This window comes from Argopecten irradians, chromosome 12 (genome assembly GCF_041381155.1).
Source record: "Argopecten irradians isolate NY chromosome 12, Ai_NY, whole genome shotgun sequence".
Taxonomy (NCBI): domain Eukaryota; kingdom Metazoa; phylum Mollusca; class Bivalvia; order Pectinida; family Pectinidae; genus Argopecten; species Argopecten irradians.
In genome coordinates, this window is record NC_091145.1 from 6188 (window position 1) to 33917 (window position 27730).

The 27730-nt window shown below is 34.0% G+C and overlaps 2 protein-coding genes across 2 annotated transcripts; both read left to right on the forward strand.

The window, feature by feature from the left end:
* Window positions 1-2449: 2449 nt before the first annotated feature.
* Window positions 2450-19031, forward strand: LOC138336503 (ninjurin-1-like). Its single transcript, XM_069286009.1, has 2 exons — window positions 2450-2541; window positions 18698-19031. Exons 1-2 carry the CDS (start codon window positions 2450-2452, stop codon window positions 19029-19031), a joined length of 426 nt encoding a protein of 141 aa, XP_069142110.1.
* Window positions 19032-23115: 4084 nt separating this feature from the next.
* LOC138336477 (uncharacterized) lies at window positions 23116-25052 on the forward strand. The gene is made up of 3 exons (XM_069285978.1): window positions 23116-23144; window positions 23343-23558; window positions 24418-25052. Exons 2-3 carry the CDS (start codon window positions 23448-23450, stop codon window positions 24670-24672), a joined length of 366 nt encoding a protein of 121 aa, XP_069142079.1. The 5' UTR covers window positions 23116-23144; window positions 23343-23447; the 3' UTR covers window positions 24673-25052.
* The last annotated feature ends 2678 nt before the right edge of the window (window positions 25053-27730 follow it).

Genomic DNA, 27730 nt, shown 5'->3' on the forward strand with positions numbered 1-27730 from the left:
CCTAAAACTAATCCTTTTGTATTGTAATGATTTTAACTAACCATGTATCTCTCGATATTTTTATTTTCAATGTTAATTTATCTTTGGGAAATTTATTTGACGGGTTAGAGGTTAGATTATTTTAAACTTTACAATACAATCTTTTTTTTTATTTGTCGGGGACAGTGAGTGGGTTGAAACAAGGCCATGTGACGAGTTAAGGTAATGTTTTTTCCAAATTCATCCAACTTATTTTCCCATGATCCCCACATTTTTACAAGATTATATGGTTCTTGTTTCTTCGATGTGTATGAGTTCATACAACCAGTCTACACATCTGTTAGTAGGTTGTTTTCGTGTGAATTTTCAAAGTTGCTATTCAGGTTATTTTTGTTATTCCAAGAATTCTATGCTGTTTGTGATTGCAGTATGTATTAATTTGTGGAAATAAATTTGTTGTGTAAAAATATTTTTCAGGAGAAGGTATCAACCCAATTTTTAATTTTTTTCCTCCACACGAAATGTACTGACAATCATTGGAAGACCTAATTTTCATCGATTTTTATCCCAGGGGTTACGATCACTTTACAAATCCTCTTACATTCCCTGGTACAACTTGACAATGGGACTAATGGCCATCATGATGGGTATACTGTTGACTAGACTAGGGAACACTATGTCTGTTAGGGTATAAAACAAATGGGGCTAATTTTATTCATGTCGAATTATGATAAAATATTATGTTTGCTGGACACAAATCTATGGATTTAGGACAAACCCTTTTAAAAAAAAAAAAAATTTTGGATCTAAATAGGTTTTTAAAACAATTCCTTAATCATTGCATTTTTAGTTGTGATTTTTTTTTTTTTTTCATCTTTATATTTATAATTTTTTTTTTTCCTCGATTCATCCGGTCAATTACTACAAAAATTTAAAGTTATAAAATTAAACAAAGATTTTTTACGGTGTAGTTTCAGCTTCCACCCTCCCCAGCATTAGCCAAGCTTAGACCTGCATACACATCCACCAACAGGGCAGCAAGGGGGGGGCCCTATTAAAGGGGCCCAGACCTGCTCCATTTCCAGGTAACCTACGGCGGGGTATCCACCCCCAGCCCCTCATGCCTGGATATTTGGTGAGCGGCCTGACACTCCCACCCTACCACACCAGCCACCCAGCACGCTGGGGGGTTATTAGCGCTCTGATGGATTGGGAAGGGGGTTGGATAATGTTCTCCTTTATAGTAATTTAACAATCATTACACACTTATGCTTTTTTACAGCTTATTTCAATTTGAATCGGTTCCATCCCCATTCAAGTTAAATTTTATTTGTTCCTTCACTTTACTTTTTTATTCGTAGGAATTTTTTCCCTATTTTTGCGCGTATAGGCGCCTCAAACCGTGTATAGTTTTGCAGAAGGTACCATTGTTGAGACTTTCATTTGGCGGGTAAATTTAAATAATAAAAAAAAATACAAAAAAAAAAGCTTGGGTTTTTGTAGTTTTATGTTATCTTCGGTTCAAAAAACATTTTTGGCATATTTTGCCTCCAAATTCGCTCTTAAGGAAATCAAAAGCAAAACGGTTTCCTCTATGTATTGATAAGTGCCTTATTAACAAAACCCTTTCTGTTCATTTAAACATTTATTTTTCTGGCTGAGACGGAGTTTTTTGTCACGATGATTGAACCTCTTTTGTTTTACAACAAACGCAGAGACATAGTTCAGCTTGGTGAATTGACGCATGGAACTATCGTGTAATTGTGGATTCTCAAACAAATAACTGGGTTTTTTTTACTATCATATAAATTTAATCTTACCTTGTGTAAATCCAAAGTGGTAATACAATTCAAAGGTCTATTGTGTATCTGATTAGGGATTTAGATTTAATTAATTGTCCAAGGTAAGGTATTTAGGCTGGGGAAAAGGCTGTCCCAAGTAGGCTAATTTCAAAACCACAGAGGAAGGTTAGCTTGCTGAAAGGGATTTACACCACAGATCCGTAATCATTGTGTCCAGAGTCCGATGAAAAACCCATATTTTTTGCTACAAAAATACGAAATTTCCAAAGGAAATTAAAAGATTGCAACTTTTCAAGAGTGATTGGTTTTCTTTTACGATTGGAATATTATGCACTTGATAATTGACTTAAATGATCACCATGTATTAAATCATAACCATTATTCACGGCCAATTATATACAAAATTTTTTAAGGCACACACTTTATCTAGGACGGGTCCTGCCCGGTCAGGTCGGTTCATTGACCCAGGAGCTGGGCCAATGACTCTGTAACTTGCAGTTTAGTGCGCACCCCAACTTTTACCACTTGTTAATTTTAGAAATAAAGTGTGCACTATAAAGCGCATAAATACGGTTGTACAGCTATGGTATAATTTTAAGGAATATACAAAATAATGTATTGATATTGATAATTTCAAATTCTAAAACCTTTTAGGTGGGTATTCAACAATGCGTGCCACTGCCCTGGACCGGTTACGCCTTATCCTCAGGGCCCCCATACCACGGGAACAGGTCCGGCCTCCTAACCCACAGGGCCAAGGGTATGGCCTCCCAATTCCCCTTACTACTGGCCAGTTATGGGCTTCCTCCACCCAAAGGGCTTCTACCCTTCAGCAAGAATTTTTACCAAGCCTTTTCAATGCAGCAGGGATTTGCTCCCAAAACCAAGGTTTCTTACAACTGTTTGTGTTTCCTTTTTAGGATTTGGGTTTTATTTTGTTCAACAGTTTAAAGGGTAAAATGGTTCCGGTTGGTGATTTTATTTTATGTATTACATTGACAAGCGCGTATTGATGGTTTTGTGTTTTAGACATACTATATATACATGCCATTTATTTTTTTAATTTCCACAGAATGGTGGGGCTATTTCAAAATACATACTTTTTCGTCCGTTGGCTTCGGTTGTTCCGGGTCCGTCATTCCCACGTTTTTTTAAACATTTTTCTTGGGGGGGTTTACCGCAACGGGGTTACCAATTTTTCTCCGAAAGCACTAAAAGAGATCTTTTTCAAGTTTCTTTATGTAGGGTTCGCCCTAGGGCCCTTGTTGTTGCAATATTGAGCATTACTTGGGATCGATCAGGTCAACAAAAATGGCCCACACAGGCCAACCATCTTGGATTTTGATATAGTCTTAAAGTTTTATTGTTACGCGCTATTTCTCCAGAAAATTCTGAGAAGGGATCTGTGGTCTCATTCATTTTTGCAATTTGGGACACCCGAGTTTTGAATCAACATTAGCTGACGCTTAATTGAAGCGAGAGAGACAGGCATGCCATCTTGGATTTTGATAGTTGAGGTTTTTGTTACCGCTATTTTTCTCAGAAAGCGCTTAAATATAGATTTTTCTCAAATTTCATTTTCTGTAGGTTCCTCTAGGGCCCAAGTTGTTGGCATATTGCGTTTTTAGGGGGGGGGAAAGCTGCGTCGGTCTTCTCAGAGTTGGTGACCAGTCGCCACTGTTGGGGTTTGCAAAGGTAGTTTACAGTAAGACCGAATGGCCATGGGTGAGATTTTTATTCAGCAGAAAGCCCCTGATTTTATATTTATTATATGCATAAAAAAATTAAAAAACAGTGTATATGTCCTATAATTTTGGTGAATTCAATTCTAGAGAATTATATGCAGGGGGCCTTCACATTGCATAAAAGAAATTCCCCTCAAAATGGGGTTCGATGATTAATGGTTTAGAGGAGGGTATCCGAATGTGCGTCTTAAGATGAAAAAACTCAATACTGTAGCAGCCAGGAAATTGATAGCTGGGGGTAAGACGTATGAGGTAAAGATCTTGCTCAAAAGTTTAATGATATACCTATGTCGAAATAGGGCTCAGTTCCGCTATTCACGGCAGTGATGCTTGGTTTTTTAAAAACTATGTTCAAGAAAAAAAATTTCTCCTAGAGGGGGTGTAAATTTTTTGGGTTGAAAATCCCCAATTTTTTGCATTTTTTCAAAAAATAAAAAAAACTAATTTTGGTTACCATGGTTTTTTTTACAGGCTCACAAAACCACAAAAAAGCGGCAACCTGTCCAAAATTGAACTCTGCATAAAAACTATTTGCAAATGTTGTGTAGAATAAAAAAATATATTATACTTTTATATAGATGTTATTTAAGGTTATAAAAAGCTGTGTGTTACAATAATTAAAGCCTGCACACTTTATTTTTGCTTGAATTTTTTCAAATATCTTAACTGTTTAACACTGCCACATTATAATGTGTCTGGAAAATCACATATTTTTGGGGTAAAATGGGGGGACCTTGATTATAATTTGTTTTTTTGCTTTCAAAAATTTTTTCATTTCATTTGTCCTAGGAAAATTCACAATCTAAACAGTTGAAAAAAAACTGTCGTCACATGTAAATAACATATTTTGTATGTTTTTCATTTGGGTAGGTTGTCAAACTTAAGGGAGGTAATTGGCTCATTTTGCCATTCTGTAAATTTGCTACCTAGGTATGGTATGATCATATGCTACTTGACTGTTAATTTGATTAATCATTTTACACTTGAAACAGCAAGCTGAAAACAGCTAAACGGGTGTCTCTCCAGTCCATTTAATATGAATTCCAATTAATTTTTTGCTATGCTTATTTACCCATGGTATCCATGGAGATTTAACAGCAAAAGTGCTAATTTTGGATTTTTTTCATTGATTTCTCAGTTTTCATATAATTAAGGCTATTTAATATGTATTTTTTTGTACTAGAGTGAGTGTCGGTTCGGTTAAGCCGATATTGTCAGTTACTTGGCATTTTCTTTAAGTAAAAAGAGGGGGAAAGGGGCTTTAATTTTTTTCATTAAAAATGGGAAAATAGCGTACAGTTTTGTATGGATATACATGTTAATATTCTGCTATTTTTTTCAAGGTTGAAAACTCAATATTGTGATTAATTATGCTGGAAATTATGACATTTTTGAATGTCATTGTTAAGATTAGAATCTTTCGGGAATAAGTATATTTAATGCTTATGGTAAAGTAAATAACAGGATTTTTTTATTGTCAGAAATAATAACACTAAAAGTATTTATGACGTCATTTGCGCAGATAATGATGACGTCACAATTATTATGACGTCATGGTTGCTATGACGTCACTTGAACAGGGGGGTCAGAATTTCACAACAACCCAGTATTTTTCACACTTTTTCTGCATAGAGAGAAACTCCAAATACCATATTTTCAATTTTCAGAATAATTTTATTTCTGAATAAAACAGCATAGTTATTTAAACTTTTATTTTTTCTAAATTACCTCCCCTTGTTTACTTGTTATTGGAGGAATATTGGGCATAAAAAAAGATACCTTATACGAGGGGAAATATTTGGCATTACTCGGTGACTATTAGAGATTTTTTACACAGTATACGCCGGATAATAGGTCATTTTGTTTCGTTTTACAACTTTGTTTAGACATTATTTGGGGTTTTTCGGAAAACTTAAAAATACAAAACATGCTGTATAAGTGGTAGCAGTGTACAGTAAATGAACCGAATGGCCCATGGGTGAGATTTTTTATTAAGCAGAAAAGCCCACCCCGGGAAAAAAGCCCTGTTTTACATTATATGCATAAAAAAAATAAAAAAATTGTATATGTCCTAAAAATTGGTGAATTCAATCTAGGAGAATATATATGCAGGCTTTTTTTTACATTTGCATAAAAGAAATTCCCCCAAAATGGGCTTCGAGATTAATGGTTTAAGACGGGTATCCGAATTGTGCGTCTAAGATGGAAAAAAAAAAAACTCAATACTGTGAGCAGCAGAAAACTGATAGCTGGGGTACAGGAGGTAAGATTGCTCAAAAGTTTTAATCGATATACCCTATGTCGAAATTAGGGCTCAGTTTCCGCTAATCACACGGCAGTTGTTGATGCTTGGTTTTTATATAAACTATGTTCAAAGAAAAAAATTTTCTCCTAGAGGGGGGGGTGTAATTTTGGGTTGAAAAATCCCAATTTTTTGCATTTTTTTTAAAAACACAAAAAAAACTTATTTGGGTTTACCATGGTTTTTACAGGCTCACAAAACCACAAAAAAGCGGACCCTGTCCAAAATTGAACTCTGCATAACTATTTGCCCAAAAATCGTTGTGTAGGAATAAAAATTTATATACTTTTTATATAGATTGTTATTTAAGGTTTAAAAAGCTGTGTGTACATAATTAAAGCCTGCACTTTATTTTGCTGAATTTTTCAAATCTACTGTACACTGCCACCTGGATTTTGATTGTTAAAGTTTGAACAAGAGGCCCATGGGCCTTAAAGGTCACCTGATATTTGATAAAAGTTAGTTATGTCATTCACTAGCCAACTGATGTCTTTTGTTCATGAATTAGGAAACATAGGGGATCTAATAGGTTCTAACATTTTACACAGTTTCTTTTATAGATTGGTGCATAAACTCGGCATTTATCGTGTTCACCAAAGGTTCAATAATTATTATCGCAAAGGATAATAATTCCATAATTAGGTTAAAGTTGTAATCAAGTTGATTTTTCAAAACTCGTGTGAGATCTTTCCAATGTTTGTCTACATAGAAAGTTTAAATTAAGGCTCTGGTTTGCATTTATTTTCACAAGTTAATTCGTATTCACAAGAACAAATCATAAATTATAAGTGCAAAAAGGGCAATAACTCTGTAAATTTTTAATTGTTGAATCAAAGCTCATTTTTTTTCGAACTCGTCCGAGATCTTTCCAATGTTAGTCTACTTGTCTACAAAGTTTCATTTATGATCGGTTTTATATTTAACTCAAATTATCGAATTCATGAGGTTCAAATAATAATTATTAGTGCAAAGGGCAATAAAAACTCGTAAAATTACCAATCGAATCAGATGTCAAAGCTGATTTTCGAACTTTCATTCGAGAATCTTTTTCCAATGTTAGTTCCTGGAATTCTGCATACAAAAAGTTTTCATAACAATAATAATAAAGTTTTTTGCATAACAAAATGGTATTTTTCACTATCATAAAAAACAGTTGCAGCAGATGACTTTTTTGCCATTTTTCTTCATTTACAAAAGTTACTTAACTTTACCCCACCATTACCACCATTAAAGTGAATAGAAGTTCGGGCAATAGAAAACCAGTCTAAATGCGTTCCTTGGCCTTCCAAAAGTTCTCACATATTAATACGATGGGCCAAGTTCTTGCTTACGTTTCCCTAGCTTCTGACCATTAAAGTAAAGCGAAAGTTGTAAAGCATTTGAAAGCGAGGCCTGCGTTTTGTATAAATTTAAACACACGGGGGGACATAGTCAGGCCGGAGGGACGTGTTTTAAGATTCCTATACTTTAAATTAATTTCTTAGTACGCAAACAGATTTTGGCGGAGAGATTTTATTTTTCCATTTCCATAAGAAATTATACTGGATACATTAAACCACCATTTTTTACCGACTTTTATAGCCCTTTCCTTGCCACCGACTGTTTTTTTCACTTTTGAAAAGTTCGGAGCTTTTTTCTAATTATTTACATCAAGTTAAAAAATTAAAAAAATAAAAAATTAAATGCATCCCGAAAAAATTTCTGTGGCGGCTACTATATCCTATATGGAATGAAGTACTCAGTGCGCAGGCACCAAAGGCAAAATAAATTATTTTATTATAGTTTTTGTGTTAATTAGACATATATATACACAATTAAAACACCAATTATTGTTCAAAATGATGAATATCATTTATGCGTTCTGTTAGCAGTGGAGGGCATCTTTAAGCTTAGTTTTCATATTTTACTCAAGTTATTCGCAGTTCCACAAGGTCCAATCAATAAAGTATTAGTGCAATAAGGGGCAATAACTCCGTAAATTTACAGTCGAAATCACGCTGATTTTAGAACTTGTCCGAGATCTTTCCCAATGTTAGTCAACATAACAAAATTTTTTCATTAAGCTCTGTTTATATTTTGCTCAAGTTATCAGCGTTTTCACAAGGAAATGTTAACGGACGACGCACATTACGAACGTTGGACCATATTCTTTATGGGTCAGGTGACCTAAAAAAACATTTAGAGAAAAGATTCCCCTCTGTAATTTGTCCAGACGTAAATCATTCTCATTGATGGGGTTGCCAAGGATCACTTCTGGGATCTCTTGTTGGATGCTAATGTGATGTTACTACTTTTCAAAAAACTTTCAATAAAATGAACTAGTGTGTTTTGTAGCTTGCAATATTTGGTTAGCTCAAAAGGACTATTTTAGACAGAAAATTGGTGGTTCGTCTATTTAGAGCTGTATATTAGGTGCCTTTTTTACTGCTTAATGGAAGCTAAAAGTAGATGACCTTATGCAAAGCATTTTTTTTTTAAACGTTTGTTTGCATATTTTTATCTGTTGCAAATTTGTACTTGTATTTGATTTCGGCTATTCCCTACGGAGGCAATTAAACGGAATCCACATATAAAATATCAAATTTTATCATCGAGAACCACTTATTTAGTTTTTTCAATAATTACATATGAAGGTCTTTTTGTGGGGATTAATACTTTACGGCAAGTCCACAAAATTGTGGAATTTGATGTGTTTTTCTTGTGGAGCGGGTTTTGGTAGTAGTATTTAATTTAATAGTGTAGGTTTTTATTTTTCAGTTTTGGGAACAAAATATGGGAAAAAAATGCTTGTATTTATTGCATTAAATATAATCTGGAAACCTACAAAAAAAGTATAGAAAAACCTTGTGTCCAATTGATTTTCGGAAGGCAGTGCTCCACTTACGGGGGACACAGAGGATAAACCGATTTCGTATGTACCCCCAAAAAACCCAGCCGAAAGGTATAGTAGGCTGTGTACCAAAATATTCGTTCTAGAACTGGAAATTGCGTGTGTGGGTAACATAAAACACTTTTTTAGTTGTTTGAAATTCAAACTATCCTAAGCATGAAAGATGGGTCATAAATTTTTGGGATGATATGTTTTCTTTTTTTTCAAATTTTCTTAATTACACAATTTAACACCATTTAAAGGATGCTGCCACTGGGCTGACAAATGGTATTTTTTTTTCACTATTCAAAAACATTGAGCAAACGATTTTGAATTTTTTTCAGAGCTTTCTTCAGTTACAAAAGTTACTTAATTTTTACCATGCCACCAATTTTAATACACACCATTGAAAAGTTTTATTGAGCTTCTAATTTATTACTTAAGTTTAAGAAAGTTATAAAGATTTTATAATAAATGATGAATAAATCATTCTGAAAAAAAAATCTGTGTCACTCATTACCCTGATATGGAATGAAATTACTGATTTGTGCAATGTGCAACAAAAGGAAAAAAGAAATTATTTTTACTATAGTTTTTAGTGTTTAATTAGGGGGGGGGACATATACAATATGTATATATATATACGATGTTTTTGAAACAGTCCAATTATTGTTCAAATTGATGAATAGTCATCTTATGCATTCTTGTCGGGGCTGTTTGGTGCATCCTTGTAAATGAACTTTTATAATAATATTTTGATTTACTTTATAAAATTTATGAGAACTTCTGCTCCAGTAACTATTTCCTTTAAACATTGGCTTGTGACATCATAATACCATTGACTGACTTCCCTTCAAAATAGAAATGTCTCCTATTGTTTTAAATCAGCATATGGTTACCAACAACAATCCAGGCCTATGCACATCCACCTCAACAATACAGCCACCAAGTGGTGTATGTACACAGCAGGGAGGTAAAAAGAAGAGCGGTGGATCTGAACTTGGGGGTCTTGGAGGACTTGGGGGAAGCAAACACAACAAAAACGTAAGCTGCAGGTTGAAAACATTTCATTTTCAAGTTTTGGAGCTCAAATTTTGATTCTTTTTTTTTTGCTAAGGCAACTGTGGGGTACTGTAGAGTATTAAAATTATTTTAAGACATCTAAAATGTTAAATATCACTTCTTCTGACTTTAGATGAAATAAACATATGGGGGTCAGGGGTACATATTACAGGTTATATTTCTGAATTTTGAGACAGTTGTTTAAAAAAAAGTCCTTTTCTCACTGTTACGGTCTTTCCAGTTTTCAGGAATTTTGTTTTTTCTATTTAAATCAGAATGAATTGGAAAATATCATTTGATTTATTTTGGATGTAATAATGCATGTGGGGTTGTTTTAATTTTTTCCTGTTGGGCCCCTCTATAGGGTTTAATTGGTTGATAGCTGTTGCCCCCTTGGACTTTACGGTCGCTGTCCAGATATTGATGGGAGGTTTTATTTTGTTTCTCGAATGGTGGCAGGTGGATTTGTGGATGGGATGGGGGATCTTGGTCTCGCTCTCTTGCGACAAGCTGGAGTTCTATCAAGCATGTCGCGTTTAGGAAAAAAAGGTTGTTTGGATGTTTGTGTTTTTTTAAGATGAGTGTAATAGAAAAGAAGAAAACAAAATAATTATAGAGAACAAAGGTTGAGATTTTGAAGATTAAGAATGCTTTGAGATTAATTGGTCTAGGTCTGAGATGTTGTCTATGTTTTTTGATAAGGAAAAAGAGCTTCAAACGTAGGTTGCTTACTAAGGAGGTCCAGTTTTTTTATAGATTTTATTTGATACCATTTCAACTAGAGAAAACAAGAAAAAATTATTCTCTTGAATGAAATGTCTTTATAGTATGGATTTACAATTCTTGCCTTTATTAGCATAGATTTATATTTATTTGACAGATATGACTGCTAAGATCTTGCTGGCAAATGTATTGTTGTGTAAAAATACTCAGCAAAATGTAAGTTGCCATTAGTTTTCTGCGTAATTGTAATTTTACAACCCCGCACAGGGTAGCCGCATAAGACTGGCGGGAGATAAAAGCAAAAAGAAGATCATGCAATGCATTTTCTATGATGATTTTGTTGTTAAATTAAATTTCCATTATACCCCGCAACCGGCAGATTGTCCCGCAACTGATAACACGTCAATGTAAACCTTGGAAGTACACACAATACATATGTAGTGTGTACTAATAATAGTACATAAGTTTATCTGTTATAGTGATTTTCATTTAGAAATGGGTACATGTTTATTTAAAGACCCAAAGTTATTCAAATATATTCATAAAATTTTGTTTGGAAATAGGTTTTAAATATAAGAAGAAATATATAGCCCCATATGAAAAAATACCTTTAGCATAAGGTAAGAGGGTTACTCGAGCAATTTTCCATATGTGTGAAATAGTTTACACGAATAGTCTGCATATTTTTTTTCAAATTTGGTAATAGTTTTTTTCACTGATAACTCGCATCGGCAGGGATAGGGGCCCGCATTAAGCATTTTTTTTTTGATGTAAAAAATCGTAAAGCCCTCTAGCAAATACGCAAAAAAGGAAATTACGGTATACGGAAATATAAAATAAATACATAAATCATCACAAAACCATAAGTTATGAATGGCACATAAGCAGATTTTTATATATATTTCATTTTAAAATTTAATTAGATATAAACTAATTTTACAATTGTCAACAAGCCCCATTAAGGACGAAAAAAGATAGATGTTATTGAATTAATAATAAAATTGTACCGAGGTAGAATGCATACAAAACATATCAAATCTTGACAGATGACGAGGAAAAGTAGATTTAGACTAATCTCCCACAGTGGACCTTAACCCTATGTATGTGATTGAACGGACAGCTCTTAGTAAATGAAAATTCCGAGGGCCATGTGTTTTCTTCTTTTGTCATGGTATCGTAGAAGACAATAAACAAAAATTATCTAAAAATGTTCACTGTTGAAAAAGTGTCTAACCAAAGCATACATTCTATGTGTTTGTGATACAGACGCATTATGTTCATTGAGGATACAATACATCTGGTAAAATGTATGTTTACAAAAATATATTCATGTATGTACTGGTAATTATTTAGCATTCACATTTAACTACTGGTTTTACAAGAGAAAAGTTAATTTCAATTTTACCATCGTCGGAAACCCCACGACCTACCACCTTATCATTGTGTGTGTACATCTTACGAGACCATGAGACACCACTGTGTGGTTTGTGATAAATGTTAGTGTGGTGGCACGTGGGTTTCCAACAATAAATATTCTTAATAATGAAAAAGTGCCCTATGTCATAGAAATGGCATCATTATTTTCATTTAAATGAAATTTGTGAACAAATATTGTCAAAGTTTAAGACAATGACAAGTTACAATTGTTGAGTATTTCAGCCATACCTTGTACCATTGACCACCATCATATATTGATCTCTGAAGTTGAGGTATATATTGCTTTTTATATAATATACCAGTAGTTTACATTGAATAGTTATTGTAACTAAGAGCTACACTATTAAAATATCAAACCTATCCCAAGGGCTCCAAAAAAGATTGGTGTATCACTGGTTGTACACATATTTCCATTGTAAGATGATAGAAAGATTGGGGGGATCCATTGATTATATGCAAAATTATACTTAAGTTTTATTCTTTATTAAATGTATAACATGGCCGTCATAAGCAATAGTATTAAGCCAGATTTGTTAGATGTTGAGAAAGTTTATCGCCAATGCTTCTTATAGAGTGAACAATTCCCTGTGTCAAAATCCTAAGGTTGAGAAGCATTTAATATAAACCCAAGAGTACATATACATAACATATCATTAGATTATTATTATGATAGTATAAATGTTAACTATAAATTGAAACTGTTTAGTAAGCACAGATGTAGTAATAATTAGTGTTAATAGGATGTGGAACAGAGAAGCACAAACCTGCAATACACAAACAAGAGGCCCATGGGCCTTAACGGTCATCTGACTCATTGCACAAAACAACAAAGTCACAGTATAAAGTATTGGTTAACGATTAATATAAACAATACAAGGAACTCCTTAGTTGAATATGTAAGTTTCTGAAATAGGTAAATGTCATTCGTTGAACAAACTTGGTAGCCCTTCATCCACATATGGTTGTAACCCATTTACGGATTTTAAAGCCAAATTTCAGCAAAGCTTCCATTTTGGACATCCGCCATACTATCCCCATGGGTCTTAGCTCGGTCCTTTATAAAATATGATTGTCCTCACCTAAAGTTCCCCTTCAGAATCAATTAAAACCCCTATAGACCAATTTTCCTTGAGATTGGAGACTGAAACCTGAAAACAGGAAGTGGGCCAGCGGCCATCTTGGAAAACCAAAGACTTAATGAAAATGTTTGCATGTTGTTCGGCATTAATTTAAACCCCTATAGACCAATTTTCATTGAGATTGGAGACCAAAATCTGAAAACAGGAAGTGGGCCAGCTAACATTAAGAAAATTTGCCCTTTTGGGGCCCAATCCCTCAGCCCCTAGGGGTTGGACCAGACTCATATATAAAATGCAATTGTCCTTCCCCAATGATGTTTCACACCAAATATGGATGAAATCCATCCAAGGATGAAGGACTAGTAGGATTTTTAAGCTTCAATTAAGAAAATTTCCCCTTTTTAGGCCCCGTCCCTCTGTCCCTAGGGGTCGGACCAGGCTCATTTATATAAAAATATGATTGTCCTTCCCCAATGATGTTTTACACTAAATATGGATGAAATCCATCCAAGGATGAAGGAGGAGTAGGATCTAGCTTAAATTAAGAAAATTTGACCTTTTGGAGCCCCGCCCCTCTGCCCATAGTGAATCGGATCTATTTCATTTATATAAAATATGATTGTCCTTCCCCAATGATGTTTCACACCAAATATGGATGAAATCCATTCAAGGATGAAGGAGGAGTAGGATTTTAAAGCTTAAATTAAGAAATTTTCCCCTTTTGGAGCCCCACCGCTCCTCTGCCCCTAGGGGTCGGACCAGGCTCATTTTATCCCTAAATATGATTGTCCTTCTTTCCCAACGATGTTTCACACCAAATATGGATGAAATCCATCTTACAAGGATGAAGCTACACCCCGGCCGCCCTGAAGGATGCCGCCATCTATCTCTACTGTGAAACTCAGCACATGTAACGCACGTGTGTAGTTCAATAATTACAATATTGGATTAGTACAAACAACAATGATCAGGCCCTGAATAAATAATGCACATGAGTGCAATACTTATGTGGCCGATTTAATATAGTGAAGATTATAGGACGAGTTCGTGTCTCTAGCTTTGTCGTCATGACTGAATTTTGTTTATTTTTTATTAAGCCGTATAAACACCTGTTTTAAAAAGCCCTTGTTTTTAAATTAATATACACAAGAAAGTTTCTAAAATAAATATGGTTTTAAGGAGACAACTCCCGAAATATATAATACCAGGCCATTTGTACCCAAAAGTGTTGGCTTCCATTCCATACCCGACGTGTCTACGACGTGAATCTACATTAATAAAATCATCACTATAAAATTTAAACCAATAACCATTGTTGATTTAGTGGCATGTTTGTCTCTATCGATTATCTTTTCCTTTCTATGGAACTATCTATGACCAACACAAGGCTTTGGCATTGCTAGTGTTTTTCAATATACACATACACCAATCCATTTCACATTGCTAATATTGCATCTTCTCGTTATTACCGTGAAAAGCTCAATCATCAACCCAATTCTACACAAATCTACAACGATGCCGGCATTATGGCTGGAGTGTACTTCCGTTTCATCAAAACGAGCACAAAGTTGTCTTCATTCGTGATTAGGAAATTTGCAGGTGGAATCTTTTTGCATGTTATTACAGTATATACATGTCCCATGTGGTGTATTGGCCAGTCACTGAAATATTATCGGTGGTTTACTGTAAAAATGAAATTTTGTCTCGTTATACACGGCACATCAGGAAAATACATCTACAATATATGCAAATGTGCCACCGCCAATTTCCAAAATCAGATTGAGAAACGATGGTGCGTCAGATCATAGGTGACGGCCTTTTGTATGCAATGTACATGTATAGTAGTTTAGGACGATGTCTGAAGAAAAAAACATTGAACATGTCAACGGTATTCACGATTTTTGTGAAGACCCACAGGACATATGTTTTACCTTTGTCTAATCTCCAATAATATTAGATCTCGATATTTGAAACTTCTGATGTGCAATACCGATATAGTTAGACACGACGTAATGATCGAAAGTGTTCTCGTCGTGCTATACATTCTAACATTGTTGGAGTAGCCTTTGTCGTGCTATAGACGGGGCAACTTCGCTATAGCCAAGCTATGAAGGTACATTCCGATCCCCTCTCTACTACGAGGACCGAACTAATACCCTTGGCTCGACAAGTTAAGACGGGGCATGCTTTTGTCTCAGTGTCTATCCACCCTTCTCTGGCTACATTTATTATGTATATACACTATGTAGAGTCTGTTTCACCGAGTAGACCCGAAAACCCCTAAAATGGTATATGGAGACTTTTGTGTGTCAAATATTTATGTAAATAAATATTTTCACATTCTTATAATTAATTTTCTCTTTGTTACTGGCTTTCTGATTGGTCTATTCATTTTTTCCATTCCGCGATGAAAAAAAAAATCCGAGAATGGCGCGGAAATCCCGACATTGGAAAAAATCAATGGAATCGTACGTGTGTAAATGTATTTCATTTTAGAAAGTAGCCTGTGAAATTAATTATAAGTATTGAAGTCACTATTTTTTAATTCCATCGGGGTATGAAAGAAATTTTGTTTGCAAACTTTTGTGAGAATCCGCTACGCGGATTCACACAGTTTGCAAACAAAATTTCTTTCATACCCAGATGAAATTAAAAAATAGTGACTTCAATGCTTAAGTAATTTAATTTCATATGTTACACTCATTTTATTGGTTAGATCTTTGAACTTATTTTCCATAGACCCAAAGTATTGTATGTTAACTACTATGACGTCATAAATACAGAACGTTTTCGCGGGGAATTTTAAAAGCGGCACTGTCATTGGCCAGACTGAATTATTTGATAAGATATTAATGCGCCACAACTCAATTTGTTTTATTGTAAAAGTAAGTAAAATCACGGAAATATATGGCTTATTAGTACCTGATTGAGTTATCTGAATTAAATCATAAGCATTATTCTCAATATCTATGGGGTAATGAAGTCATAGACAAAAAACGGACGGACATTCTTTTTCTTAGACGCTTCGCGTCTATTGTCCTTCCGTTTTTTGTCTTTGCATTCACAACCCCAAACGATATTGAGAATAATGATTTAATGGTTACATGTAGTATGTTGTTTTGTTTTGTTTAATCATTTTAACGTTCCATTAACAGCCAGGGTCATTTAAGGATGTAACCTGTAAAGACATATAGTGTAATATTGCCCTGATTTCATCGAATCAAAGTACTTGTTATAAACTTACATACAGCATTTAATAGGAGACCACCCTGAGGAACCACATGTACATGTACACAATTTAATATTGTATAAGGTCACAAGCAAAACTTATTGTTTTGAGAACAATGGCACGCCAACACATATACATAATACATCATTTTATTTGAAGTCATTATATAGTATTATATATGCTCTTATTTGCCCGAATTCTCATTGGCTACTACATGGTCACGCGGAGGTAGATAAAAAGTAAATCGACTCGGTGTTTCTCGGCATTTTTAGAAACACCAAGTCAATAACCCTTTGTGAATTTTATTGCCCAAACGTTCTTCAAGGTGGCGTTCTATGACCAACATTTTTCTTGTGCATAACATGCGCATCAGAGAATTATATTGCCATTTGTCAAAGAAGCTACATATCTAAAATAAAACTTAAGGACCTTTGTTTTGGTTCATATGGTGTTATGAATGTACTACACTTGTAGAATCACAAGTAATTTCCCCAGGCTACGCCCCCAGTTATTATTTATTCTACCAGGGTGATATAACACCATATATGAACCTCAGCAAAGGTCCATAATTTTATAAATATCGAAGTCTAGTTTCATGGCCAATGATGTTTCGGGTTTGATGCACAGAGTTTCATATTCATTATGATTTTTACATCATGCATACATAGAGGATATTCCTTTGTTTCTTGATGAATACCGGTTATATTACATCGATTGAGGTGGAAACTTTTATATTTTTCACGTGTGCGAAGCACAAATTTCCACCTCACGAGATAACATGTTACCGGTATTCATCCAGAAACAAGGAAAGGTATATTTATTAGTAACATTCCGCCAATGGTTATTCCGCCATTCGAATTTACAGAGTTGTTTGCCCTTGCGATAATTACGTCGTTTTTTTTGTGAGCATAAAGTCATACAAATGTATTTCTACACAAAAAATATGACGTCATTTTTTTAGCAAAAACGAAAGACGTAACAATCAAAATGATATTTTCACTGTCAATGCTGCATTCCGATTTGTCAAAAGCGAGTGAAATTATCAAAAGTGATATTTCATTCATGTACGTGTCTTGTACATCTGATCACAACAACACAGAAACAGTTTAACATTGGATATTTAAGTCTGATAAGGAAAAAGTATGAATTCAGTTGAACTAAATTTTCATTACATTTTGTACGAGCACTTGCTGATGATTAATTGAAAATCGATTCTTATAGGACCAGAGCCTTCAACTATATATATAAACACCCACACTTTGATCCACGTTATCAGCGAAGAAATAAATCTTTCCTCGGCTTTAAGATACGCCAGACGGTGACACCCATATTTGGGCCCTGGTAAATTACAACCCCTCTAAATCACTGGTTCAGTGTCTCTACAACAACTCTACAGTTGACGTCCATTTTACCCAGTATATGTACAGACATTCTCGTATCGTGATTATACTTTCACCTTAAACATCAGAGTAGTTTCAGAGGAAATACTAAGAACCATTTTGGATAAATAAAACAAAGAGGACAACTTTGACCAAGTTTACTCGTTGTGCACGTTTACAAATGTTTGAAATAATATCTTACTTCACTCGCTGACGTCATACCATCGCATCATACCTCGTGAGAGAATTATACAACCAAGGACAGCGAGTCTAAAGGTAAGCTCCTATTTAGATCAGAGATAGATTTCATTTTGACAAAAAAAAAAAAAAAAAAAAAAAAAAAATTAGATGTTACATAACTTAAAAGTTATGAAGTTTTACTGAAAATGAACTCTCAGATTGAAATATATATAGATCCATATAACTTTATTTGTTTCGGTTGGTAAGTTAGTAACATCATTAAACCATTACAACATTTGGAAAAAGGGTAAAAAAGAACAAAATGTTTGCCTAACATTGAAAAACAGAACAAATTAAAGCCATCCCAAAATGCTTGCAATCAATATGGCCAAATTTCTCACGAAAGGAGAAAGATCAATCTCATTTAAAGATAAAGTCCGTCTACTGTACATAGATTGTCGGTGATATGAAAAGAAATCGAATACTTGTAACGATTCATTACATATCTTTATTTTTAAAGACGTTTTTGTCATATAATTCGTATCTACAAAATGGATCTCGTAAGAAGCAAACCAATACTTATGGAATTAAAAACTTTGGCATGAATATCAATTATAGACCTCAACAAAAGTCTTAATATATTAAATATGTCTTTTCTTCAAAAATGTCAAAAACAATATCATAATGCGCAAATTAATTATCAAAAAAAGCGTTAGTCAAAGAACGGCACCCTGAAGAATGCAGTGTTCGTGCAATGGATTTCTCAAAGGAATGTCAACATCGGTGTTTCTAAAAATGGAAACACTGAAACAATATGCAATATATTGAACGTCACTGACCATGTATAAGCCAATGAAAATTGTTTAAAAGCAAAGCATATCTAATATTTTCAGTTAATTTTTCTGTTTCAGAAATATGTCAAAAACTTACTACGCCAAGAAGAAAACGGTGGCTGAAGGCCTTATGGATGTGGGGTTGATGATAGCCAATACCAGCCAATTGAAGAGCGTGATCGAATATGGCTCCTCCCACAGATACTATTGGCCACTTATTGTCCTAATTAGTATTACGCTCCTCCTACAAGTATGTGTGGGCGTTCTCATCCTAATCCTCGGCCTCACAGAGGACAACGAAGAAGAAGATCCGAGGGCTAGTAAGCTCAACAATAGTGTCGTCGGTCTAATATTTGGCATCACCGTTCTGAATATTTTCATTGGTGGTTTCGGTATATCGACATCACCATAGCGACAGTTGCCAGGTTATAATGTTGTGTATTCTGTTTGGACCAATGCTTTTGGCAATATATCCAATCGACGTTATTTATACTCATTCTGATCTATTTGAGTTATTTCCCTTCCTTTTACTTCGTCAAATCAGAGTTACTTCCCTTCGTTTCACTCTGTTAAATCAGAGTTGCTTCCTTTCGTTTCACTCTGTTAGATCAGAGTTACTTCCCTTCGTTTCACTCTGTTAAATCAGAGTTAATTCCCTTCGTTTCACTCTGTTAAATCAGAGTTACTTCCCTTCGTTTCACTCTGTTAAATCAGAGTTACTTCCCTTCGTTTCACTCTGTTAAATCAGAGTTACTTCCCTTCGTTTCACTCTGTTAAATCAGAGTTACTTCCCTTCATTTCACTCTGTTAAATCAGAGTTACTTCCCTTCGTTTCACTCCTAAGTGCCGTCTGAGACTGTATTGATTACCATGACGTATCTATAACGTCATTCGAATTCACGACACTGGGATGTAAAGAATGACTTTCAATCTCCACTGACAATAATCGATATTTCAATGTAATGTTACCGGTCTGTTTGTAGTGAAAGACAGAAATCAGACAAATAATTAACGTTTACCTCGCTTAATTGCTTATAAAAACGGTATTTATATATAAATCCAGATAGCTGTTTTAGTTATGCTGAGAAAGAAGATACAGTACGTGTGATTACATTGAATTTGCAGTTAACACAGATGTATTGTATACATAGACTGGCCAAAGGACCCTAACTTATTGATAAGATTATTGTGCTAGATTTATCATCTCCAATATTTTCAAACACGGACAGTTTGCGGAGATAAACAAATATCAAGTTAAATAAGTGATGTTTTAAAATTCCCGAGACTGGTAGGTAGTGTAATTTATTCACGATTATATGTTTATGCCTTGGATATATTTCAGTACATTTGTTTTGTATTTTTGCATGCTGTTATAAGCATTGTTTTTTTTTTGTATATAAAATTAAATAATAGCAAATCAATCCTATCATCCTTTCATTCTGTATCTCTAGAAACGTTCGATGTATCTTTCGTACTGCTGTACACAGGTAAATGTTTCGTACATCTGTACAGGTAGATATTCCGTATATCTGTACAGGTAAATGTTTCGTACATCTGTACAGGTAGATATTCCGTATATATCTGTACAGGTAAATGTTTCGAACATCTATACAGGAATTTTTTCCGTATAATTGTACAAATAAATATTTCGTACATCTATACATGTAAATATTTCGTATATCCGTAGAGGTTAATATTCCGTATATATGTACAGGTAAATATTTCGTACATATGTACAGGTAAATATTTCGTACATCTGTACAGGTAAATTTTTCGTATATCTGTACAGGTACCACATCTAACCATTATGTTTTATGACGTTCGATACAACGTATATACAATGTATGCTTATCTACTTAATAAAATATCAGGAAATCTAGAACAATAACTGTTATTTCTGATCTCCGATACACAGGTTTTTTGTAATTACATTTATATTGTCATCCAAATTATTGGTTTAATACACGTTTTATATAAAGTCTATTGATGGTATGACGGCATGAGCTGCTGAACGAAAGCGATATAGATCCGAAGACTTAATTCTTCATAGTCCTAACTGTAATATCTTGGGTTCCTTCGAAACTCTAAACACAACTCATGCAAATGAGGGTGATCTAACTACAGTTGAAACTGTAACCAGTAATTAAATTACCACGATGGATCAAACATCGATCCGACCACAGCGATTCAAGCGATTCAACTAGCTTTATTCTAAGAGAAAACCCGGAAAACCGGATACGGAATTCCGGACGTCTTACTAATACTGAAAACATAATGTAGCGAGAGCACACATTGAACTAATAATGTCAATACACTCCTCTCCCTTTTATGGTTTATATTCCTGACTCAGAGCACACTATGTATCGTTCAGAACTCTTTTAAATCGTCTCACAAATTTGCTAAACAAAGCAATTTACACTGAATAAGAGTTATCCTCAAAAGACCTTCTTGATCTTCATTATTTTTTCAAATACAACTTTTTATCAAACACTTTTAACACAGTTAGTTCGCAGATCAAGTCTTGGTGGTGCAATAAAACGGTTGTGCAAGATGTGGCAGCCAATCAACGTCGCTTCCAGTTTTATTTAAAAAAAAAAAAAAAAAAAAAAAACACGTGTAGTTGAGATTCAGAAAATCTTAAAAGCCACAGTCTTTGGCTAATTTCTTAAGACTAACAACATAATCAGACACGGATTCCCCAACTTGCTGTTTCCTACTGTGAAATTTGAACCGTTCAAGCCATAGGTATTTATTATAATTAGCACGCTGATAAGTCAAAGACCTACTGTAGACTAATATATAGAGAAAGGTAAGGAACTCCTCCGTGACGCAAAATTGGGTAATTTAGTTCAAAATGTTGTAAAATAATATCCAGACCAGATATCTCAACGGCTTTGTTCTTAATTGAAAGTTAAGATGTTACACTTCAAGATGATAGCAAGAAGTCCTACTGAACTTATCTACTTTTTTCACAAGCAGCCTCGAAACTTGAAAAATTGACGAATTTCCCTTAGTCGGACACGATCGAGAACATATGTCTATTCGCTACGTATACACTGAAAACACGGCAGCCTACAATAACAGGCTTTGACATAAACAAACGTCATGTGAAAACAAACGTATTTACTTGTTTGACAGTTCGTTCAAATCCCCCTACCGTGGTCCTTATGTCGTTTTTCATCGCTAATTAGTTATCCGGGTCTGGTTGGCTGCCATTTATACCGATTATCTTTGAAAGTTATGTAAAGGATTAATTCTCAATTTGGTCGCATTATGGTTTTTAGCTCAGCTTAAAGCTCAAGTCATTTCAAACATTTGAAAACTACCATAAACTTAGATAAACATGATAAACAACAGTCTCCCTTATTGGGGAACCTCTAGTCTATACATATCAACTTCTGTAGCCACATAACTTATTTAATACTGTATAAAGTGTCTATGCATCCGTCCTCATCTTAGATATTACTGTTGACTCGTAGATTGTTGTGTTGTTTGTAAATTGTGCACATTACAGTTCTGCAAATCCGCAAGGTTCAGTACATATTCTGTCACCAAATAACCATGCCATTATAATTACTATTGTGTTTATAGCATGTAGTAGGAGCGATGGTTCGACCGGATTCGACTTTACATTGACGTACACATCGAGTCCTCTTTGATCTTTTCAGGAAAATGGCGGTTGTAGATAATATGATGCAAATATCTCAAATACATCCATTCAATACTTTTAGAAACACTGAACATGAAGCGAGACTAGTTTTGAGGAAAAAAACCTGCTGTATTTGGAGCAAAACATGCAGGTTTGTGGAAATGCACTTACACTCTAAAACTAAACGGTTTGTTCTCTTCTTTTTAAAACCATTATTCCTACTCAGTTCGGATGACATTATAACATTGAGTATGTACATTGGTATCAATTGGAACGTCCCAGATATGTCAAAGAATGTTATGGTAAGGCTTGGTAGAAGTTTTTTAATGTTCGGTACATGTTTAGGCTTGGTTCATGTTACGGTAATGTAAAAATGACGTGTGATAAGTCTTGGTACATGTTTGGTAAGTCTTTGCATTTGTTTAGAAATTGTCAAGGCAAGAAACGTTCAGATACTTTAATAAATATTTATTTCTCTATAATGAAACTGCATCCAGCTGTACTGAAGTATGAGCTATTTTTAAATCACTAAAGATTTGGTTCCACTCCGTTTCGTCAAACACGACCTTGAACCATTTCATGACTTTGCTTTCAAGGTCATCAAAAACACACTTTGGAACAGAGAAGGAAAATACACAATGGTCACATTTGTCGCTATGACGCCATCCAGTAACCTTGAAACTCTCCAAAGGTTCCATATCTAAACAGTTCGCCATTACTCCGTCCGTGTTATCAAACCAGTAAACAATCGGGTAACTCAGCAACACACCGAAAATGGTGGTCAGATTGGCAGAATTACAGTCTACAGTGAAATGTTTTATATGATTATTATCCGGAAGTACACAGAGATTGACTGTTAAAGGCAAAATAATACAGGTACATGTAATAGCCACACGTAGAAAAATATTCACAGCAAATTATGATTTAAAGACACAAGTTTTTGAACTAATGCAGTAACCCAATTTCAGATCTTTCTTGTTTGATTGTTGACTCTGTAAAATAATTATTTATGAAATGCTTACATAATAATGGGTCATTTTTTTAATATTTTCAAATACATGTATTATTATTTAGGTTGACCAAACCCAAAAAGTGCCAGTGAAGGGGGTTCCAGTCATTGTCCGCAACATCACCCTTAAGGACAATGCAGATGTAGCCAAAGTTGCATTGTGGCGTGACATGGCAGATTCAAAGCTGGAGACCGGTGACCATGTAAAGATAACGAACGTGGTAGTCAATCACTACAAGGAAGAAACATCACTGTGCACAACAAACATTTCATCAATAAAGGTAAGTGCACACTTGGGAATCTGGGCAATATGCACTTAGGAATCATACCAAATTCATAACATTATTAAACAATGTTTTATAAAAATCATTAAATTTTGATCAGAGTTGTTTACCTACATATCATAACTGTAGAGCTATAATTTTCATCACATTTTGTTAAAACTTAATTCACGTGTTTGTGTTTACCATAGCTTGAATCAGTTTGAATTTCTGCGTGGTCACTCAAAGGTCAAGGTCATTATTACTAAAAATACAATTTCATGAAATATTGATTCTGGTCAGTAATCAACAGGAAGTTGCAAGACAAAACATCAATGTCAAAGCGTCAAGGCTCAAAGTCATGGGGTCAAAGTCTAATTGAAAAAAAAAAACATTATGAAGGAAAGTTGGTTTGGTTTGATTGTTTAACGTCCTATTAACACAGAAAGGTCATTTAAGGACGGGGTCAAATAAAATAGCAGGTTGCATGTCACAACATCAAGATGATGGGGTCAGAGGTCAAGGTCAAATTGAACATTCCTTTTAGTTAACATTTTGTTATAACAGTATGTAACAGAGTTATTCAGAATGAAACAGAAAGTCACGTGAGAACAACTCAAAGGTCACAGGTCAGTTTAGAATTTAAAATATACATAGCTTCTCGTAAATGTTTTTATAGGAATGTAAAACAAAATGTGTGAGGTCAAAATGGGATACATGCCAGTCAATAATCAAGTAATTAAGTCAAATATCATGGTTTCAACTAAAAATGCTTCATCTATAAAAGGGCCTAATATGAAAGGCCTTTTGGGCTTTTCTAGTGTGTATAGTTACATGGTAATTCATTGCTTTCTTAATTTAATATTGTTTCCTCTTCCAGACTGTGGATCCAGAACCTGAAAAGAAAGTGACCACAATCATAGGATATACATCTGAAACTGATGACATCACATTCACAGTGGATGATCATGATGAAGTCCTAGACCTTACAATCCCAAAAACTGCCTTTAAAGACAGGTTCAATTTATCTGATGACTTGGACGAGTTGGACAATTTCTTGAAAGAACTATGCAATCAACAATTGACATTTACTGTCATGGGAGGTGCAATCCAGGAAATGGAAACCGACTTCTAAGTGCCTACCAATATATTCCTTGCATGAATATTATTTTTTCTTCCTACATAGGCAAAATGACCTGAACTAAAATTTACCTGAATTTCTAGTCAAAAAAAAACAAAAATTCTGGTGAAATTGACTCAATTTTGGGATAATGTTTCTTAAAGTCAATTAACTTTTTGTTTAAAAGCTTGTTTGAAAACTTTTGTTTTTCTTATTAATGTAAAGCTAAACTACTTTATGCTTTGTATTACATAGTATTTTGATATTGTTTCTAATCATTTATACCTTTATGCATCCTAAAACATATTTTATCACACAATACCAGGGTGTATATTATTATCATGGTATCGAGCAATTGACTTGAACCTTCCTGTAGTTAAATTACCAAATATTATGCAACATACCATTTGTCTTGTATGCTATTGTTTTATGGTGTAAGCTGTTTTATAGCTATAAGTCCCATTCAATGTTTTAGCAACCTCTTAAATCAAAAAGACAAAAATGGAGACACTAAAATGTGCAGGCGTCATTTTACATGCAACATAGCTCTATGTTATTAATGTATGACAATTTTTTAGTTTTGAATAATTTTATTTCTTGTTTTATATCCAAATACTTGGAACAAGTATTCAACAATATGATGTGCTATGACTTATTACATGGTATTGAGAATTTGTCATTTTGCAATTGCCAAGAAATGTACTTTTCAAAATGCATACTTTACAATATTGATATTTTTTGTTATTTTCATAAAAATCAACCAACTCAATTTGTATGCAAATGAGTCATAAAGATGCTATAAAGTGAAATTCTCAGTAGGTGTATTAGATTTAGAAAACCCTATAATCAATGTGCATTTAAATATGATAGTAGTTAAATTGTGCCAAATATAACCAATATACTCTTTGCTTTGTATACTATCATTTATTATATAACCCATAAGGTTTGTCAGTGTTCGTATAGATCTCTTAAAAACCTTGAATTTTATGTACTCTTGAATCTTAAATTTGAAGCATTGTCATGAAAATCCTTGAAAATCAGTAGTCTTACAGAAACCCTTGAAAATCTCAATATGGAGTAAGGATTGCAATACTTGTTGGGTAACTTGACTTCTAGTATAGGAATGTTTTGTTTAATAATTGCAATATATGTTATTTTGGAGATTCCTTATTTTTGTGGTATCACTTCTATCAATCTTCACAAAGGAAACCCTTTAATTTTTTAAAATTGTCTTGGGAAAAAAACTAAAACTTCTCGAGTTTGGTTTAAAAGTGAATCCTGTTTAGGTCACATAAAATGCTGCAGTCTCTAACTTTATTTATTTTGGGAAAGATCTACCAGTAGTTTACTAAAAGGTAGGCTATGTCTAAAGCATTCGAACAAATCGTAAGGTTAATTACATTAACCATGTTTTTTTTTGGCAGAAAGAAATCTTAAAAAAATGCCTTTCATTAGTATCGAGTGTATCAATTAAAACACTAGTGCAATTTCTTCAAATACATCCTTTTTCCTCTGAATGTTCTAGTCGAATAAATTTTTACATTCATTAATTATGTTAGCCTTTTAATTTAGCCATGTCTTTCAAACTGGTCATATATGGATGTGTATAGGCAAATTTTCCGAACATCGTGTGCTATGAGAGAACTGGCTAGATAGCATCGAATAGTTTTTGTGTAGTTATCATCATATAGGATCTAATACTCTTCCTTGTAATAGTCAGAATGACTATAGCATGTTTGATGTATTCCTATTGGTTGGACGAACTTGTTAAAATATGGACATTATGACCGCAAAACCCATATTTTGGCGATGAGTGTCATATGTTATCGGTATAGTTAGGTTGTCCGTCCACAGTCTGTCTGTGAGCAATTGATTGTCATCGCTGTAACAGCTATATTTAATGATCGGATTATGATCAAACTTTACACACATGTTCAGCTAATAACTGGTTGTAGCTCGGATAAGTTTGAAAGTGGATATTATCGGCCAAAAACTGAAGGTCATATACAAGAATAGATCAAATAATGGATATTCTTTCATCACTGTAGAAGCTATATCTTTCATCATATTTTGTAAAAACTTACTGCTGTGTTTGTTTAGACTGTAGCTTGGAAAAGTTGGAATCTTGATATGGTCATTCAAAGGTCAAGGTCACTGTTACTAAAACTATAATTTCTCTAAGTGGTGATTCTGGTCAATATTTTGTTACAACAGTTGAATCAAAACTGGTCAGAATCAAACAGGAAATCATGCCAGGTCATGGGGTCAATGTCAAATTGAAAATTCCTTCCAGTCAACATATTGTTATACATCATGTAACATTATGAAGTAAAGTTGGTCAGAATGAAACACACAGGAAGTTTTGTGACAAAAATAGGAGTCATGGAGAAATGACATTGGTATTGATCCACAAACAAATCTCGCAAAATTGAATTTAAAGAAGGCGAATCAGATCGATTCTGCCTAAAGCAAACAATTCCTTGTTATCATTCATATACTCTCAAATTAAAATGACATCAGTTGCCATTTTTAAAGTGACATGTGCATCACAATCAGTCACCTGGGCTCGTACGCATAAAACATCTTAGCAGATACTTCAGTATTTTCTTAATTGTTTGATTTAATATTGAAGTATTTATAATCAAAATATGAAGGTAAATTTTTTAACAGTTTTCTGGAATTAAACCTCTCATCTGAAATTCAGTGGCATTTTAAGAAATTGGTTTACATGTCAAATGTTGCAGTAATCTGCTTAAGTCAAATCTTAGCTAAGATTTTTTTATGCATACGAGCCTAGATCTACAACTTCCAAAAACTAAATGAAAAAGAATTATTTTCCCCGACTTTCAGCGCGTTCAGCGCTTTGATTTCTATAGTTATTTTGTTCGCCCGTGTAGATAATGTTAATTTAATTGTTCTCAGACTGAGGAATTGCTATATGACTCTGAGGTAACGTAGTAAATAAAAAGGAATTGTTATGTGGTGTTCACTTTTGAGTACCAGTAGATATAGTTACAAAACTATAATTATGGGATATTATTAATTTGTTTCTTAATGATTTTTTATGATTATA